Genomic DNA, 19,823 nt, shown 5'->3' with positions numbered 1-19,823 from the left:
ACCTGTAGCCTACCAGGCTTCTCTGTCCTTGGAATTCTCCAGGCAAGAAAACTGGAGTGGGTAGCCATTCCTGTCTCCAGGGGATCTTCCTGAAAGAGGGATGGAACCTGGGTCTCCAGCACTGCAGGCAGATTCTTTACCATCTGAGCCACCAGGGAAGCCCAGGAGTAAGCGAACCATATCTTAAAATAAGTTAGGAAAAGAGAAGCAAAATAAACCCAAACAAGCTTTAACAAAAGAAATAATAAAGATAAGAAATAAATGAAAAAATTAAATGTAATACATATAACAAAAGAATAATAAAAACCAAAAGGTGGTCTTCTGGAAGCCTACCAGATTGGACAAACCTATGGCAAGATTTTTCACGAAAAAAAAAAATGTGAGAGTAGGGATGAAAAAGATATTAGCACAAATATCACTGATAAAATATTATAAGCTTTGTGACAATAACTTTAAAAATTTAGATGGAATTGACAAATCCCTACAGCTATAAAATGTTCCAAAATGACTTGTAAAGGAATACAAAATGAAAATAGTCTTATAACTGCTTTTTAAAGTGGAATTAACAATTAAAAAATCTTTCCACAAAGAAGGGTTTAAGCCCAGAAAGCTTCACTGGTAAGTTTTACCAAAAACCAGGAGCAAATAATTCCAATCTTAAACAAGCTCTTCCAAAAAAATAAAAAAAGAGAATGCTCCTCGACTTTCTAAGATAACAAACTGACCAAATTTTATCCTAAAAACAAAACCAAAAAAATCAAGAGAAATAACAGGACAACTTAACTCATAAACATAGAAAAAAAATCTAAACAAAATATTAGTAAGTGAAATCTAGCAGAGTATTAAAAGGAGGGTCAACTTATGTTTAATCCAGGAACGTAGGGTTCTTTCAAAAAATTAATGCAATTCAAAAAAAAATTAATGTAATTCACTATATTAATAGAATAAAGAAACTCAGGCTATCATATTAATGCAGAAAGTCTTTGATAAAATTTGACATCATTCATGACAAAAAGAAAGCACTCTTAGCAAAATAGGAATAAAAGGGAACCTCTTTTATCTGATAAACAGCTCTACAAAAAACCTACATCAAAGAAGATACTAAAGTGAATGCTGAAAGCACTAGCTTTGGTATTACTAATAATGCAAGAACGCCTATCAAACCACTTCTATACAACATTGCACTGGAGGAACTAGCCAGCGCAATAAAACGAAAAAAAAAAAGTATGTTTATATTTGAAAGTATAAAGAATGAGAGGGAAGAAAAAAAGCAATCATTATTTGCAGGTGATATAATTATTTATAGAAAAATCCAAAAGAATCTGAGTACAAATTGCTAGAATTACAAGCAAGTTATGCAAGATGACTCTCTAGTGGATTAAAATACAAAAGCAATGTACGTTGCCATATACCAGCAACAGACTGTTAAGAAACATAATTCAAAAAAGATACCATGTGCACGACTGTACGCATTTGCCAAAAACCATTGAATTGTACACTTAAAGTGGGAGCATTTTATTGCATCTAAATTATATCTCAAAATAACTGTAGGAAAAAAAGGCACCATTTGCAACAGCAACAACAAATGCAAAGTACCCAAGAATTAAACATATACAAGACCTTCTGAGGAAAAATTATACAGCTTTACTAAATGGCACAAAAGAATATTCAAATAAGTGGGAAGACATAATGCATTCATGGAATGGGAAGACAATATTGTAAAGATGTCTGTTCTCCCAAATTTGATCTTTAGAGTCAATAAATCTCTGATCAAAATTTTATGAGGGACTCAATAAGCTGATTCTCAAATTTATATGAAAGAGCAAAGGGCAAAGAATAGACAAGACATCCCTAAAAAAGAAGATGACTTAATCCCTTACAGTAATTAAGATAGCATGATATTGGCATAGTGATAGACATTCCGACCAAAGGAACAGAATAAAGAGCCCAGAAATCAGACGTACGTATTTGGAAACTTCATTTATGACAATGATGGCCTTGTAGTTAAGTGGGGAAATGATAGATTATCCAACAAATGGCCTTGAGACAAGTTATTCAAATGCAAAGAGAGAAAGAGAATTGGATATTCTACATCACACTACACACTAAAAATCTGTTCCAGATGAATTAAAGATATATATAAAAGGGACATCTTTAAAACTTAAAAACAGAAAAAAAAATCACTACAGTGTTGGAGCAGGCAAGATTCTTTTTTTAATTCAAATAAAAAACACTAACCTAAAAGAGAAAAGGCTAAGAAATTTAATCAAACAATGGATTACACACAATAGGTAAAATCCACTATGAAACACAGTGGGAGAAAAGTGTATTTTTTTTCCCCAGGAAGAAGAAAACAATGGAACACTGAAGGAAAAACCACTGCAAAAACAGTACAAGAAAGTCAGTCCAGCTATAAAGCCAACAGGCACACTTTTGAGCAATCCGTGGTAAGAAAGAGGATCCCACTGAGCTCCAACGAGAGCAATGGCACAGGGACCCTGACATTGGACTAAACACAACGGTACCTAGGGTGACAGCACACAGCTCCACTCGGTCACGAATGGAATTAACTAAAAATGCTGTTATTAGGTTTTCAACTTTTAGACTGAGCCCTTAATAAATCTCAGAAGACTCAGTCATGATCACAGGAGAACAGAACCATTACCAGCTTTGACAATTAAAAGTAATGGCAGAGATGATAGAAGTTAGGAGGCAAAAGAAGGGAGAAGGGGACAGAAGTTACATAGGGGAAGTCCAAAGAAGTTATAAGAAATAGAAGTTTAAGAACTACATTCAAGATTACAGAGGTAAATAATTTTTTAAATGGTGATAGAATAATGAACAGCTGGGACGGGTTGATGTGCAGAGCTATAAATGAGGTTGGTCCTCTATACCACAGAAGGAATTCAACATGTCCAAAAGGGATAAGCCAAGAAATGGTGCTCTGAATACATTATTTAGCGCTATGGAGGTATCCATTAGGACTCGTTCTGGTCCGTGGCCTGTGAGGAACCGGGCTGCGTGGTAGGTGAGCCAACAAAGCTTCATCTGTATTTACAGCCTCTCCCCATCACTTGCCTTACATCCTGAGCTCCCTCCTGCCAGGTCAGCAGCAGTATTAGATTCTCATAGGAGCACAAACCCTCTGTGAACTGTGCGTGTGAGGGATCTGAGTGCAGGAAAGTAAGATCAGGGCTCCCACTGACTCCGAATGATGGGGAGCTGTGTAATTATTCCATTATGTATCACAATGCAGTAATAATAAAGTTCACAATAAATATAACGCACATGAATCATTTCAAAACCATGCCCACTCCACCCTCCACCTCGTCCCGTGGAAAAATGGTCTTCCATGAAACTGGTCCCTGTACAGTCTGTGTTTTCCAATTTTCTCTCAATAGGAAAAGAACAAATGAGGTTGATTTTCATTTTCATGTTGTCTAAATTAACTTTAAAATCTCAGTGGTCATTAATTGTTGCAGAGAAAAGATCCTTACTGCTGAAAAGAACACACATAACAAAGGTGCCCTTGTTAAACCCAGTATAATAATTACACGTAATGTGTTAATTTTCTGATGGAGACTCCTGTATTACTTAGGCTTCAGGGCTCAGGAGCTAGGTTTCCATGTAGATATTATGGTGATTTAAGGTGCTGAAAGCCTGAAGTATTAAGATCCCCAAAAGTAAAGTAAAAAACACAAGGTTAAACATTCATGTTAGCTGATCCAGTTCTGACCCAAAAGAATTCAACAAGGTATCCATTTCAGTATAATGCACATCTGACTCCAGGTATATACTTACACTATATTTGCAAGGTCAAGTGGTTTCTCTGGTTGCTCAGGAAAAACAGGATGCGGGGGTTCTCTGGTGGGTACACACCCCAAGGATTTACTAATTGCATGGCTCAGCTTCTTTGCAGGGGATTTCTGTGTCAAAGCAGAAAATAAGGAAATAGGAATTGAATTTTCAAAAGAACGAAAAAGAATGTTAACTTAATGACAAGAGCTGTTGAAAATATCTTTTCAAATACATGCTAATCTGCATTATGGTGAACACTCCTGAGCCTTGCAGAAAGGAATCTACAGCTGTCCCAAGGCCGTTTGTGGCCCTTCGTTTCTGCCTCCCGCATTCCCACTATGCAGTCACACTACCCCGCTAGTGTTAACGTTCCTTTTGAACATGTCTATGTGCCCTTTGCGGGAACTGCTTCTTTTATTGCTTCTGGATTATTCTGGTAAGATGCTCTAGTTAATTCCCTGGTCAGAGTCAGAAATTTTTCTGGACTAAAATACTAAAAGGTTATGGGAATGCTGAGCTCATAACCCTTGAATGTTAGCAAATTAGCTGACCAACCCATATCCCCAGAGATATTAAGAGACTATCCTCCAAATGAACGTGAAACAGAACACTTGGTGTTAAGGGGCTGGCCGTGGACACAGACACAAGCGAGTGCAATCAGCATCAGATCCGTGACTCTAAATCATGACATGCCGAAGGTACAGAAGTAAGTTGGCATACTAATACATTTCTTGGGAAGGCAGAGCAATACACAGCAAATCCGAAGACGAGCAGGCCTAAGTGTGATAGTAAATATGAACAAGAGTAAACAGTATGCCACGACTAAGGTATGTAGAATACGAAACCCATATTTAAAGGAAGCTCTTTATAAACTTACTTTATTGTCCACTCAATTCCCTTTAAATAATACTGTTGTCTGAGATTTTCCTGGCAGGATACTAGTTGCAAAAAAAGTTTAAATATTTAATTCTTCTGCCTCTGCAGTGTGTTACCATATGTACCACTTTAACTGGAAAACAGAATTTGTTTGCAGCTGTGTCTCATCAGTAGCACATCTCCACTTAATTTAATATCCTGCCTACATTATTTTTATTTATTTATTTAGCCACACTGTACAGCCTGCGGGATCTTAGTTTCCTGAACAAGGATCAAACTGCCCTTGGCAGTGAAAGTGCAAGAGTCCTGATTCATAGACTACCAAGGAATTCCCAGCCTGAATGTATTTTAACATGCATTCATGTGTGCTATGTTGCTTCAGTCGTGTCTGACTCTTTGCAACCCCATGGACTGTAGCCCGCCAGGCTCTGTCCATGCGATTCTCCAGGCAAGAATACTAGAGTGGGTTGCCATGCCCTCCTCCAGGGGATCTTCCTGATTCTTCTCTGCTGAATCACCTTGGGAGCCGGTATTTTAACATAAAATAAGCTAAAATCTATTTACCTTTAAGAATATATAGGGAAAGTTACTTAATACCTTGTTTATAACAGACTCCTTGAGCCTCCTTGAACACATTAAATTCTGGGGAAAAATATCTATATGCAATCAAATTTCCTGAAAATTACATGAAGTTAAACAAAGCAGAAATTCTGAACTTCCCCACAACTGCTCTCTCTGCCCAATGAGTAGCTATACGTATCCTGACTCCCCCTTCTCTGCTCCATCTGTTACACTGCCCTAGACATCATGCAGTCTTCTGCTTGAAACCTTTCGAAGGCTAACAGTCATTTATAGACTAAGATATAAAGACATGCCATCCTATTCCCACACAAGCACTTTCATATCTGGCTCCACTCTCTGTCCTCACCTTTCATCCCACATCAGCATGAACAAGCTGTTCAGTTAATCTGTACCTTGGCCCGCGTCTTTCTAAGATCTCCCTTTCCCAATCTACTTCATTGTAAATTTTCAGCTCATTTCTCAAGACTGCTTGTTTGCAAGTATCCCTTTCTCTCTGAAGACCTCCCTCACTGCTCACTAAGTCGGCGCCCACTCTTCCAAGTTACCCATTTGACAAGTACACATTTCCACTGTTGCACTGTTCCAATACTACACTGCACTTGCCTATCTGTTAGGCTAGTGCTTTTGAAGGATAGGATCTACATTTTATTTATCTGTGTATTTCCAGAACCCGACCTACAAGAGAAGATGTTATCTGAAATTGTTTGCTTAGATGAATTTTCTAGATTGCTTTTTCCTGACTAAACCACAGAAGCTTAATTTTTTTTTAGAGTTATGATATGAGTAGGGGACCATCAGAGGACACCAGAGATATCTTAACTCACCTTTACAACTAAACACTATGCCTGTAATCCATGGATTTATTCTGTGATTTTTTTTTTGCTACATCTGAGAACCCCCTGGGCCAGTAATTCATGCACTCTATGTGAGATGGGATATCACATAGCCTATGTTAGTTGCATCCTGAGTAATAACAGCCATGAAACCACAGGTTTCATGTGCATATTTTACAATAAACATTAAAATAAGACTGCTAAAATGAAAAATGTTTCCCTTCCCACCACTTAATATTCTCTAGCAGCGTGCTTGTTGTACTTTCAAAAACACTGCTCCAAGTCAAGGTTTAAGGTTAGATACCAGTTCAAGTTTCAAAAATATAGATAGAAGATTAAATCAATACAGCAAAGCCAATTCCAAACAGAGTACATCAAGAGATGCTTGATGTGTATGGGAAGGAGATAAAGACTGGAAATAAACATATATATGTATATATTAAAAAGCAAAGATATCACTCTGTCAACAAAGGTCTGTATAGTCAAAGCTATGGTTTTTCCAATAGTCATGTATGGATGTAAGAGCTGGACCATAAAGAAGGCTAAGCACCAAATGCTTTCAAACTGTGGTGCTGGAGAAGACTTTTAAGAGTCCCTTGGACAGCATGGAGATCAAATCAGTCAATCCTAAAGGAAATCAACCCTGGATATTCATTGGAAAGACTGATGCTGAAGCTGAAACTCCGATACTTTGGTCACCTGATGTGAAGAGCCGACTCATCAGAAAAGACCCTGATGCTGGCAAAGATTGAGGGCAGGAGGAGAAGGGGGAGACAGAGGATGATATGGTTGGATGGCATCACCAATTCAATGGACGTGAATTTGAGCAAACTCCGGGAGATGGTGGGTGTGTGTTCTCAGTCGCTCAGTCGTGTTCGCCTCTTTGCGACCCCATGGACTGCAGCCTGCCAGGCTCCTCTGTCCATGAGTATTCTCCAGGCAAGAATCCTGGAGTAGGTTGCCATTTCCTACTCCAGGGGATCTTCCTGACACAGGGATCGAACTCATGTCTCAGGTGACTCCTGCATTGGCAGGTGGGCTCTCTACCACTACACTACCTGGGAAGGCCAACACTTTGAATTAAATTGTAAATTAAGGTAAATAGACGACTTCCTTAAGAATATCTTAAAGAGTGAATTATAATATGGCCATGAAGTGATTTCCCTGTGGAGTCTGATTAGGAAACTAAGATTAACAAAGCCTGTGAGCAAAAGTTTGAAAACTGGAAAAAAAAAAAAGTTTGAAAACTACCATTACTATAATTGCCAAGACAGAGACATTACCTCTTCTGACTACTTGGCCCCTAGTACAATGTCCAGGACTTGGCAGTCAGTCACTAAATATTTATAGAAGTACAGGGGGTGAGGGAGGAAGAAAAGCAATCCAGGTGTAGGGACTGGTGACCCCCACACTTCATTTAAGCTCCAGGCCCGGGAAGTTCTGACAGTTTTTTATACCTTTTCCCTCAGTTGAACCCTAACACTGATACAGGGGGAGGCCTTAACCTAGAAAATTAAATCTCCTCCAAACACTCTTAGGTGATGATTTTCAATCTTCGTGCATTTTCAATACTTTAATCCACTTTACCTAATTTCAAAACATTTCCCATCATCTCTTAAAAATATTACCGGTTACATTTTTTTAAAATACATCAAAACCATATAAAATGGCTGTGTATGCTCTAAAATGTGAAATACCCATCTACCCCCTATCTTACAGTCTGAAAACAGACCATTACCATCACTTGGGAGCCTGGCTGTGAGCCCTCATCTAAGACAGCCCATTCCCACCACACCTGCTCCTTTCTTGGTTATCAGTATCCTGGATTCTGTACTGTTTGCTTGATTTTACTATTTCAGCAATTATGTATTATAAAAAATGCATGATTTAATACATGCTTAAAAACCTATATAGGCTTACATATATATTTTTATGCAACTTCTTTTACTCAAAATTATGTTACAATTGATCTGTAATTCATTCTTTTTTTTAACTGTTTGATTATACGTTGCTCAATTACATCATAATCTATATAGCCATTCCAGTGTTGATGAACATTTGGGTTTTTCCATTTTTTTCCCTCTCCGTCACAATGCTGCTGTAAAACTTTCTTGTCCATGTCTCCTGGTGACCATGTGAAAGAATTTCCTAAGAGTTATTCCAAAGAATTATTGGGTCATAAGTTATACACATTCAATTTTACTTGGCACTGCCAACTTGCTTTTATAAAGTGGTTACGCTAATTTCCTCTCTCATCAGCTGTGTAAGAGATTCTCTCTACATTAATGTCAACCCTTGTTACAGTTAGACATTCTAACATTCACCAATCTGGTAGGTGATAAATGTTATTGTGGTTTTAATTTGCAATTCCTTCTTACTAGAAAGACTGAGCATCTTTTCCCATGTTTATGAGCCACTGTGGTTCTTCTGTGAAATGCTTGTTCCTGTCTCTGCAATAGTGTTTCACTTACTGATTTGTAAGAGTCTTTCTCTTAATGATTTCTAAGAGTCTTTCTCTTACTGATTTCTAAGAGTTTTTTTTTATATGTTTTGTATTTTAACCTTACAGAAGGTATATCTTACAAACAACTTTCATGTAAGGTTTCTTTTTCATTCTGTTGTTCTTGATGATTGGTCATCTTAAAATATACAGCAGCCCCAATTTATTAATCTTTCTTTCATATTTTGTGCCTTTTGTATTTTATGAAATATGCCCCTCCCTGAGGTCATAAAGGTATCCTGCCAGATTGTCTTCATTATTTTATAGTTATTATCTTTCATTTTTAGATTTGAATCTTCTTAGAACTGATTTTTTTATATGTATAAGGAAATAATCCAATATGGATAATCAATTGCCTCAGGATCATTTAATAAACAACCCATTCTTCTCCTACAAGACAGATACTCTATTTCTGAACTTATACCAGTCTCAAGATAATTTAGCAGTTACGCTTCCACTTCTCTTTTCATGAAGTACCAGCGCCTCAGACTTTCCTTCCTCATTAGGAGAGTCTTCATTTTTCTTGACCCTTCACACTTCCACTTAAATTTTACCATCAGTCATTTATCACACACACACACACACACACACACACGAAACCCTCCTGGGATTCTGATGGAAACCGATTGAATATATAGACATTTCTGGGGAGAACTGACATACTCACATACTGAACATTCCTTTCTGTGAACCGCTTGTGGTATCTTAGTTCCCCAACCAGGGATTGAACTTGGGCCCTCAGCAATGAGAACACAGAGTCCTAATCACTGGATTGCCAGCAAACTCCCATAAGCCTTTTTAAATTTCTTCAAATAAAGTTATAGATTTTTGCTCACAAAGGATGTATGTATCTGTTATTTATTTCCAGTTACAGAAAGATTTTTGCATATCTATTTTGCATATTTTACACATCTAGCTCTATTTTTAAAAATTTTGGTAAAACATACATAAAATTTACCGTCTTGACCATTTTTAAATATACGGTTAAACAGTGTTAAGTATACTGGTCGTTTATAAATCATCTTTGGAGAATTATCTATTCAATTCCTTTACCCATTTTTTAATGGGTTGTTTGCTTTATTTTTTGTTCTTAAGTTACAGGAGTTCTTTATACAATCTGGATATGAGCCCCTTATCAAATATATCATATATAAATATCTCCTCCCTTTCTACAGTTTGCCTTTTCACTATGTTGATGTGTCCTCTGATACACAGGAGTTTTTAATTTTGATGTAGTCTAATTTATCTATTTTCACTTTTATTGTCCCTGTTCTATTCTAATGATTTATTTGGAGATTCTTTCAGTCCTTCTGTATTGACAGTCACCATTAAATAACAGTAACTTGTTTCCTTTCAATTAAAATGTCTTTTATCTGTTTTCCTTGTTTTCTATGCTGCTTAGGACCTCCAAGAAAATGTTGAATAGAAGTGATAGTAAGCTTCCTTGTTTTGTTTTCAATCTTAAAACAAATACTCTTGGTATTTCATCAGTAAATATAATGGATGCTGCTGCTGCTGCTAAGTCGCTTCAGTCGTGTCCGACTCTGTGCGACCCCATAGACCGCAGCCCACCAGGCTCCCCCGTCCCTGGGATTCTCCAGGCAAGAACACTGGAGTGGGTTGCCATTTCCTTCTCCAATGCATGAAAGTGAAGACTGAAAGTGAAGTCGATCAGTCGTGTCCGACTCTTAGCGACCCCATGGACTGCAGCCCACCATGCTCCTCCATCCATGGGATTTTTCCAGGCAAGAGTACTGGAGTGGGGTGCCATTGCCTTCTCCAATATAATGGATACTATGTTTTTATAAATATACTATATTAGGTTAAGGGAATTCTCCTACCCCTAGATTACTAAGGTATAATGTGTGTAAATGTTTAAATTATTAATGAATATGGGATCTTAATAACTATTTATTGATTATACAGATTTAATCCATCAATCTATGAAATGATTAAATTATAATAATCTATCTCTTGTTGTTGTTTAATCGCTCAGTCATATCTTTTGAGACCCTATGGGCTGTAGCCTGCCAGTCTCCTCTGTAGTGAGTTGCCATTTCCTGCCATTTCCTGCTCCAGGGGATCTTCCCAACGTAGGGATCGAACCCCCATCTCTTTCTTGGCAGGCAGATTCTTTGCCACTGAGCCACCTGGGAAGCCTATCTTTAAATGTTGTAATAAAACAAGAGTGGTCATGACTCTTGGATACACTAAAGAGATAAGTTTCATATTTTGTTTAGGCTTTCATTTGTGTTCATTAGGATAGCCTGTAATTTTCCTTTCTTGTCCTCATAACGTTTTGGTACCAAGGTAATTCTAGCCTTAAAAATGAAATCAGAATGCTCATTATTTTTTTTCTAGACTTTGGGAAATTTTTGTAACACTGAATTCTTTTCTTTGAAAGTTGAAACTTAGGTAAAGTTGTTCAGGCCTGGTTGTTTCCTTTGTATAAATATTTTAAGCTACTAATTCAAATTATTTGATGATTATACTAATATTTACAGTTTTTATTCTATCTTGAATCAGTTTTAGAAAGCAAGGTTGTTTAGTAGTTGCATATTCATGCTGTTGTATATATATAGCTGTTGATTTCATCTTTTTATCTTTTGTAAATTTTACCTCTGGTGAAGATTTTTTTACTGTAATAAAATATACATAACATAAAATACATCACTTTAATCTCTCATAAAATGAAATCTATGAGATCTATTTTGCCCTGAAATCTATTTTCTGAGGTTAATAAAGTTTCACCATTTTTTTTGGTGAGTTCTTAGCTTGGTGTGTCTTTTTCTTCTTTCTTACTGAGATATATAGACATACAGCACTGTGTAAGTTTAAGATGTAGAGCATAATGATTTGACTTACATACATCATTAATTGATTATCACAATAAGTTTAGTGAAGATTTATCACCTCATATAGATACAAAATAAAAGAAAATGTTTTTTCCTTGTAATGTGAATGTACAGCATTTACTCTCTTAACAACTTTCATATATAACATAAGCAGTGCTAATTTTTTGGAGAAGGAAATGGCAACCCACTCCAGTATTCTTGCCTGGAGAATCCCAGGGACAGAGGAGCCTAGTGGGCTGCCATCTATGGGGTTGCACAGAGTCGGACACGACTTAAGTGACTTAGCAGCAGCAGCAGTGTTAATTTTCTGCTTTTTTTATCCTTAACTTTCAACTTCGTGTATATATTTTTTATATTTTTGCTGTTTCTTGTAAATAGCATACAGCCAAATTTTTAAAAAATATCCACTTGACAATCGTTGCCTTTTATCTGAAAATTTTAGTTAGTTCACAGACTACTAATATATTTGGATTTGTTTCTATAGCTTGTTATTATTTTAGTTTCTTCCTTTTATTTTTGTCCTTAATTACTTTTTAGGTTTTATCTTTCTCATTTTGTTTTCCTTATTTGGGCAATTATATACTTTTCGAGCAGACTCTTCTGGTGGTTGCTTTTTTTCCTTTGTCTGAAACGAAGTAATGTCTACTGAGAATTTAGTGTCACATTATCTAAGAGGGGCTTTGCACACATTCAGAGGCTCATTTAACCCTCCCTATGTTTTATGAATTAGATATTAACAGTCTCAATATCATAGGTACAGAAACTATAGTTCATATAAATAGGCCTGTCTTACTATTTTCACAGTACAACACAGCCAAGTAAACTTAGAGAACATACAAAGGATCAGAGAGGTCCCCAGGGGCAGTGGGACTTCCTTGCAAAAAGTCAGAAGCAGACTGGGGACGCAAGTACTACGCTGGGGACTGGGAAGGGGGCACTTGGCTGAGTAGAGGTGGGGACACCTCCAACTGAGGGCAGCTGCAAGGACATAGATAACGGTGGACCAGGCACTAAGATATTCTGAAATTTTTTGAGCTCAGATGACTATATTCTCAACCAGCCTCAAGCTAATTTCTTGCACAGCACAGTCTTCATCTCAGGGTACTTGACTACAGACCCTGACACTTGGGAGCACTTCAGCCTAATGAAAAAGTTCAGGATTGATGTCTTGGAGGCCATTCCTGTCCGTTCACTTCAAATTACTCTGAATACATCATCCTGAGCCACCACTGGTGGGGATTCAGACAGAAACATAAGCCTCCTCAGAGAAGTCAGAGACCTCCTCTAAGCAATTTAACATGAACATTTTACACAACCTTAGTCAGTATCTGTACTCTCATCTTGTAACTTAAAATCCTTTAATTCTAACCATGCTTCAACTATATTCATAGCATTGATTAGTACTTCAGCTGCATCTTATTTTCAGACCAATAAAATTATTAGTCATTATTATTTTACACACAGTGCTTATTTAAATTTACTCACATTTACTAACTCTGCTGTGTACCATTTCTTTCTTATTGGTTCAATTTATATTTCCCCCAAAGCACATCTTTTGTTAGTTCCCTTAGCAACAGTCTATTGGTGGCAAACCCACTGAGAACTTTTCTGAAAATATATATTCTTTCTTTGCTCTTAAACAGACTTGCTAGGTATGGAATTCTAGGTTGATCTTTCACTCTATCCTTCAAATTCTTCAATGGACTTTCACATTTTCCATTTTCCAGTATCTGTGTTCAGTATTCTCTATCCTGGTTAATTTGCTCAGACTTATTTTCCATTTCCTAATTTTTGCTGTTGCTGCTGCTAAGCTATTTAACCCCTCCACTGAGTCTAACCTTATTATTTTTTATTTCTAGAAGTTCAGTTTGTTCCTTTGTCATAGACTTATTCCTTTTTCAAATGTCATTATTTGTAAACTTTTTTCCTTAATTTTTAAGATGTACAATTTTCTAAAGTCCTTGGCACACTTAAGGTACGATATGTTGTCCTTGCTGATTCTCCTTCACAGTAGATCGCTTTATAACAGAGTTTGCGATATCTGAAAATGAGCTCACCTTTAGTGGGGACTGTTTTTTGTAGGGGAATCTTACTTGTACTCTCTCTGGGCCAGAGGAGTAATTTGAGCCCCTCTTTCACAAGGAGGAAGCCCTTCTAAAATTTTAAACTTTACAAAAGCACCAGTTCTACTCACCTTGAGTAGACCCAGGTAGATTTTCTGTACCTCAGAGGCACTAATAACCCCAACCACTAGCCTCACTATCCAATCTAATAAATCCTGGGGATATCACAATTTGGGATTTAATTTTTGATAGCCAAGAATTTCTCTGACTTTTCTTTAAGTTGAATTCTGCATTTCAGTTTTGTTATTATTTTTCATCCTGCATGCATATTTTTCACTGGGGATGAAAGGCTATAGTTAGCTTCTAATTCCCTCTTTGCTCTCCTTAACCACAAATTCCAAGTTGCTATTTTTGTTGATTTAAGTCACAACTTACTAAAAATCATCATATATCTTACTACCAATATTTATCTACATTCAGCATTGTTTTTCTGATTTCTCTGCTTTTTTTTTTCTCTTAAATCCCATTACTCCCTTCTTTGTTCATTTATTTTCTTTCTGCAATGCATCTTTAAATAGTTCTTTTAGCAAAGAGCTTTCAAAGTCCTTAAATTCTGAAAACGTTATTATAGCATTCATGCTGTTGAAGGACAGTTTGGATGAGAATACAATTTTAAGTTCAAATTTATTTTCCTCAGCCACTTGAAGACATTCTGCTGTTATTTCTTAAAACCAGTGATTAATCTAGTATCATTTGGATTTCTTTTCCCCCCACTTCATGCACTATGTGGACTTTTAGTTCCCCAACTAGGGATGAAATCCAGTTCAGTTCAGTTCAGTTCAGTTGCTCAGTCGTGTCTGACTCTCTGCGACCCCATGGACTGCAGCACGCCACACCTTCCTGTCCATCACCAACTCCTGGAGTTTACTTAAACTCATGTCCACTGAGCCAGTGATACCATCCAATGATCTCATCCTCTGTTGTCCCCATCTCCTCCCGCCTTCAATCTTTCCCAGCATCAGGATCTTTTCAAATGAGTCAGTTCTTCGCATCAGGTGTCAAAGTATTGGAGTTTCAGCTTCAGCATCAGTCCTTCCAGGCCCCTTGCATTGGAAGTGCAGAGTCTTACCACTGGACTGTCAGGGAAGTCCCTGGATTCTTTACATTTTCTTTTTAAATTTTCTTTCCTTCTTTATTTTTGGTTGTGTTGAGTCTTCGTTGCTGCGTGTGGTCTTTATGTAGTTGTGGCATGGCTTCTCTTGTTGAGGAGCATGCACTTTAAGATTTTGAGAACTTTTTTCTTAATCACACTTTTTATTAGTATTTTCTCTATATACGTCTACCTCTACATTGGCTTTTTGCAATTTTGTGGGATTTGGTTTTTTTTTTTCCCCTTTCCTTTTTTTGTTTTGTTTTTCTTATTGTTCTTTTCTTGGCGTAGTTATTCTTTACTATATCTAAATCTTTTAAAATACTTCTATTTAACTCTGCATTTCTGTTTTTTTTCTTTTTTTCCCCCACCATGTTGGTGTGTTTTCTTTCTTTGCTTTATTCCTCAGCTGGCTCTCTGCTTTGGTCTTGTTTTCTGTTTCATGTTTCAGTTAGTGTTGTTTTTCATTGGTTGGTATTATTTTTTATTTCCTTTGTTCACCAGGTCACTCTCTGTACTCTTCTTTGGACTGTTTTGGTTTTGTTTGTGTGTGTGTATATATTTCTTTGCTTTTGTTACTATTCAACTGCTATTGCATTTGCCATTTGTCTAGGGTTCTTTTTTTTTTTCCTAGTTTTTTGTTTTTTATTTGTTAGTTTTAATCCTCTTTATCCCCTTGATAAATGGCTTGTGGGATCTTGGTTCCCTGATTGTAGATCAGGCCTGAGAATCTGAGGAAGCACTGAGTCCAGGACACTAGACTGCCAGAGAACCCCTGATCCTAGAGTAGTAATTAGTGAGAACTCCCTCGAAGGCCTCTACCTGCATCCAAGACCCAACATCACCCAATGGTCAGCAGCACCCAGCACAGGACGCCTCACCCAAACAACAAGCAAGACAAGAATACAAACCCAACCATCAATGACAGATTTCCCACAGACACCCTAATACCTACCACCTCACACAATCCTGCCCATCAGCGGGGAGGAAAGCTCACCTCCTCCCACCAGAATGCAGGCACAAGTCCCTCCCCACACAAAGCCTACACAAACCACTGGACTAACATCACCAACAGAGGGCAGAGACCAAGAACAAAAGGGACTAAGACCCCACAGCCTGGGGAAGGATGACCTCAAACACAGTAAGATAAAATGGAAAGACAGAGAAATATTGTATACATGAAGGAACAAGGTAAAAACCCACAAGACCAAATAAATGAAGAGGAAATAGGCAAATGACCTTCAAAAGAATTTAGAGTAATGATAATAAAGATGACCAAAATCTTGAAAATAGAATGAAGAAAATGCAAGAACCATTTTAACATATTTAAGAAGGACCTAGAAGAAATAACAAATAAACAAACAATGCCAAATAATGCAATTACTGAAATTTAAAATACTCTAGAAGGAATCAGTAGCAGAATAACTGAGGTAGAAGAACAGATACGTGAACTGGAAGATACAATGGTGGAAATAATTGCTAAACAGCAGAATAAAGAAAAAAGAATGAAAAGAATTGAGGATAGTCTCAGAGACCTCTGGGACAATATTAAATGCACCAGCATTTGAATTATAGGGGTCCCAGAAAAAGCAAAAGAGAATCAGAAAATTTTTGAAGAGATTATAGTTGAAAACTTCCCTAATATGGGAAAGGAAATAGTCAATCAAGTCCAAGAAATGCAGAGAGTCCTATATAGAATAAACTCAAGGAGAACCACACTGAGACACATATTAATCAAACTGACAAAAATTAAACACAAAGAAAAAAATACTGAGAGCAACAAAGGAAAAACAAGTAACATACAAGGGAAACCCCATACAGTTAACAGCAGACCTTTCAACAGAAACTCTGCAGACCAGAGGGAATGGCAGGATGTATTTAAAGTAAAGAAAGGGGAAAAATCTACAGCCAAGATTACTCTGCCCAGCAGAGTCTCAAAATTGATGGAGACATCAAAAACTGTACAAACAAAGAAAAGTTAAGAAAATTTAGCATCACCAAACGAGCTTTACAACAAATGCTAAAATGACTTCTATAGGCTGGAAACATAAGAAAAGGAAAAGACCTATAAAAACAAACCAAAAACAATTAAGAAAATCCCAACAGGAACATATATATCAATAATTACTTTAAATATAAATGGATTAAACTCTCCTACTAAAAGACAGACTGGCTGAATGGATATAAAAACAAACAAAAACATATATGCTGTCTATAGACACTTATCTCTTGATGCTGGGTTCCAGGAAAATTTCTTGCCCTGATCTTTCAGTTCAATAATCTGTTCTTTAGCTATATCCAGTTTGCTCTGCAGCCCATCTAGTGAGTTTGTTCAACAACTGTATTCTTCATTTTCGTTATTATTTATAGTTTCATAACTTCTACTTCTTGTATTAAGCATGAAAGTCTATCCTTGGTCCTCAAAGGAAATTAGACTGACCTATTTTTAAAGTTTCTTTCTGACTGTTCTAACCCACAGGGTGTAGGTCTGCTGTTTATATTTCACTGTGCTAAGCTCCCTCTGGGTTTTCACGACCATGTAAACATCTCCCATGGGACTGTTCACTTGCCATCTTAGCCAATAGTGGCCTCCTTGCTGGGGGCCTCATGTTGAATCTTTTCTGACAAAATCAGCAGAGAGCTTCAGGGTCTCAGTAGTAGTGATGACCTCAAACAGGCACTGTTAAGCAGTTCCTTTCTGCAACTTCTCCTTTACATACACTCCTTCACTTAAAAATGTTTTATGGCTTCAGGTCAGGAACATTTCTTTTCAATCTTCAAAGATAATTTATTAAACTTAATTTTTTATCATTTCTATGGGCTTGGTACAGAGGGTAAGTGGGAAAATGTGTTTGGTCACCACCTTGAAATTGGGTTTCTTACTTCTTTACATATAACTTCTATGCATTCTCTTTAGCCTCCTTCTGGAACCGTTATTAGATGGCACTCCTCAATCTATCTTCCATGTCTTTTTTTTTTTTTCCTATTACTGTGTCCTTCCGTCATGTATTTAAGAACAATTTTCTGCTCTAGTATCCAGCTCACAAATCTTCTCTTACATTACAGGCACTGATGATCAGCCCACTTAATGAATTTCTTATTTTGACAATCAAACTTTTAAATTCCAGAATCAAAACTTAGTTATTTTTGGTAGATAAAATAGCTTGGAACTTCTCTGGTGGCCCAGTGGTTGAGGCAGGGGACACAGGTTCAATCCCTGGTCTAGGAAGATCCGACATGTCACAGAGCAACTGAGCCTGAGAGCCTCCAGCCAGCAGCTAGAGACCATATGCTACAGCTACTAAAGCCTACACACGTAGAGCCCACGCTCCTTAACGAGAGAAGCCACCACTCTGAGAAGCCCAAGTACCACAGTGAGGAATAGCCCCTGCTCACCACAACTAGAAAAAACCTGCTCCAGCAACAAAGACCCAATACAGTCAAAAATAGTTAATTTTTAAAAAACTGTTCACATCTCTCCAAGAGTTCAACTGCACAATTTTAAAATCTAGTTCCACTTGTTCTATGAATTCTATGTCCAAAATAAACGCTTCTGTGATCTCCGTTGCATAGCTGTTTCTGGTGATTTTTAATGAAGTGCTCATCTTTGTAGTCAAGGCTCCTTGTTGAGACCATCTATCCTATCTGTGCTCATGCTTACTTGAAAGGGAGAAGCAGGACTTGTTTTCAGTGAGAGTGAAGGAAGGGACAGAAGGTGCCAACCTCGTGGAAAAGCTCTGTAGCTAGTCTTATGAACACAGGATCCCTATTCTCCAAGAGGTCACCAAGCACCTCTGCCCGTCCAACCCCAGGTCCTATGTACACTACATCTGCCTGAGACACCCGTATCACCAGGCTATACTACCAGTCACTCTGTCACTTGCTCTGAGCCCCTCTCAGCTGCCCATATCAACTATTTCCAAGCAAGAACACCCTAAATGCTATTCCTATCCTGAGGAGCAATACTTTCCTGCCCTTGTTTCTCACTTATGAGACTATATCTAGGTAGAATAAAAAGTAATTAGTTCACATACGGCTTCTGAAACATGCTGATAAATTATAACCTCTTGACCCATAAAAAAGGAACCACTGCTATTTCAACTGGCTCAATAAGAGCTGAGGTTGGAGTTGTGTAATGAAAAGGAGAACTTGGCTTGAGTAGCAAACAGTTTCCTTTTCAGGAAAAAAAAATTATACAGATTTGCTGGCATTCAACATCAACAGACTGACATTCCTATGTGCACCACAACAGCCAATATAGTATTTATGGTTCCATACACATCAACCCTGGGGCTGGGAGGGGTACCCTTGAAGTACCAACAATTGCTATGTTACGCATAAATAAGTTATAACACTCTTCTGGACTCAGGAATCCCACTATTAAAACTATACCATAGAAAAACTCTCTGGGCTGCATGAGATGACCTGTGTACCAGAAAACCTACTACAGCTTTGTTTGGAAAAGTAGAAACAAGTTGAATGTCAGGCAATAAGAGAATAAATTAAATGTGGTAATATTAAGAGAACTGAATTTTATATGGCATTGAAAATAACCATATCAGTATGGAGATCATTTTATAAACAATGTAGGTGAACAAAAGAAGCTACAGGATGATGCTATTCTGACAAAGTCAATATACAGAATCTAGAAAAATGGTACTGGAGAATTTATTTACAGGGCAGCAGTGGAGAAACAGGCATAGAGAATAGACTTACGGACATGGGGAGAGGGGAGGAGAGGCTGAGATGTATGGAAAGAGTAGCATGGAAACTTACATTACCATATGTAAAATAGATAGCCAATGGGAATTTGCTGTATGACTCAGGAAACTCAAACAGGGGCTCTGTATCAATCTAGAGGGGTGGGATGGGGAGGGAGATGGGAGGGAGGTTCAAAAGGGAGGGGATATATGTATACCTATAGCTGATTCATGTTCAGGTTTGACAGAAAACAACAAAATTCTCTAAAGCAATTATCCTTCAATAAAAAATAAAAAATGAGAAATAATGCTATATGTTTTAATGGTCACACACATGTGTAATAAAAATACAAAAATATGAATGGAAGTGTTAAGCACTAAATTCAAAGCAGAGGATATTTCTGAGGAAGGATGAAGATGAATGTATATTATGGACCTCTTTGCATATCTGAACATACAGATCTAG

General features: G+C 37.3%; 1 protein-coding gene across 14 annotated transcripts in view; it reads right to left on the bottom strand.

Moving 5' to 3' along the window:
- The window catches only part of DTNB (dystrobrevin beta), a 241,584-nt gene that overhangs the window by 113,507 nt on the left and 108,254 nt on the right, over positions 1-19,823 (bottom strand). For all 14 annotated transcript variants that reach the window (XM_061433109.1, XM_061433112.1, XM_061433114.1 and 11 more), the window contains one exon: positions 3,802-3,926. In XM_061433109.1, coding sequence (XP_061289093.1) covers positions 3,802-3,926 — 125 coding nt within the window. The remainder of the gene's footprint in view (positions 1-3,801; positions 3,927-19,823) is intronic.

This window comes from Bos javanicus, chromosome 11, assembly GCF_032452875.1.
Source record: "Bos javanicus breed banteng chromosome 11, ARS-OSU_banteng_1.0, whole genome shotgun sequence".
Taxonomy (NCBI): Eukaryota; Metazoa; Chordata; class Mammalia; order Artiodactyla; family Bovidae; genus Bos; species Bos javanicus.
This window is presented reverse-complemented; position numbering and strand designations above follow the sequence as displayed.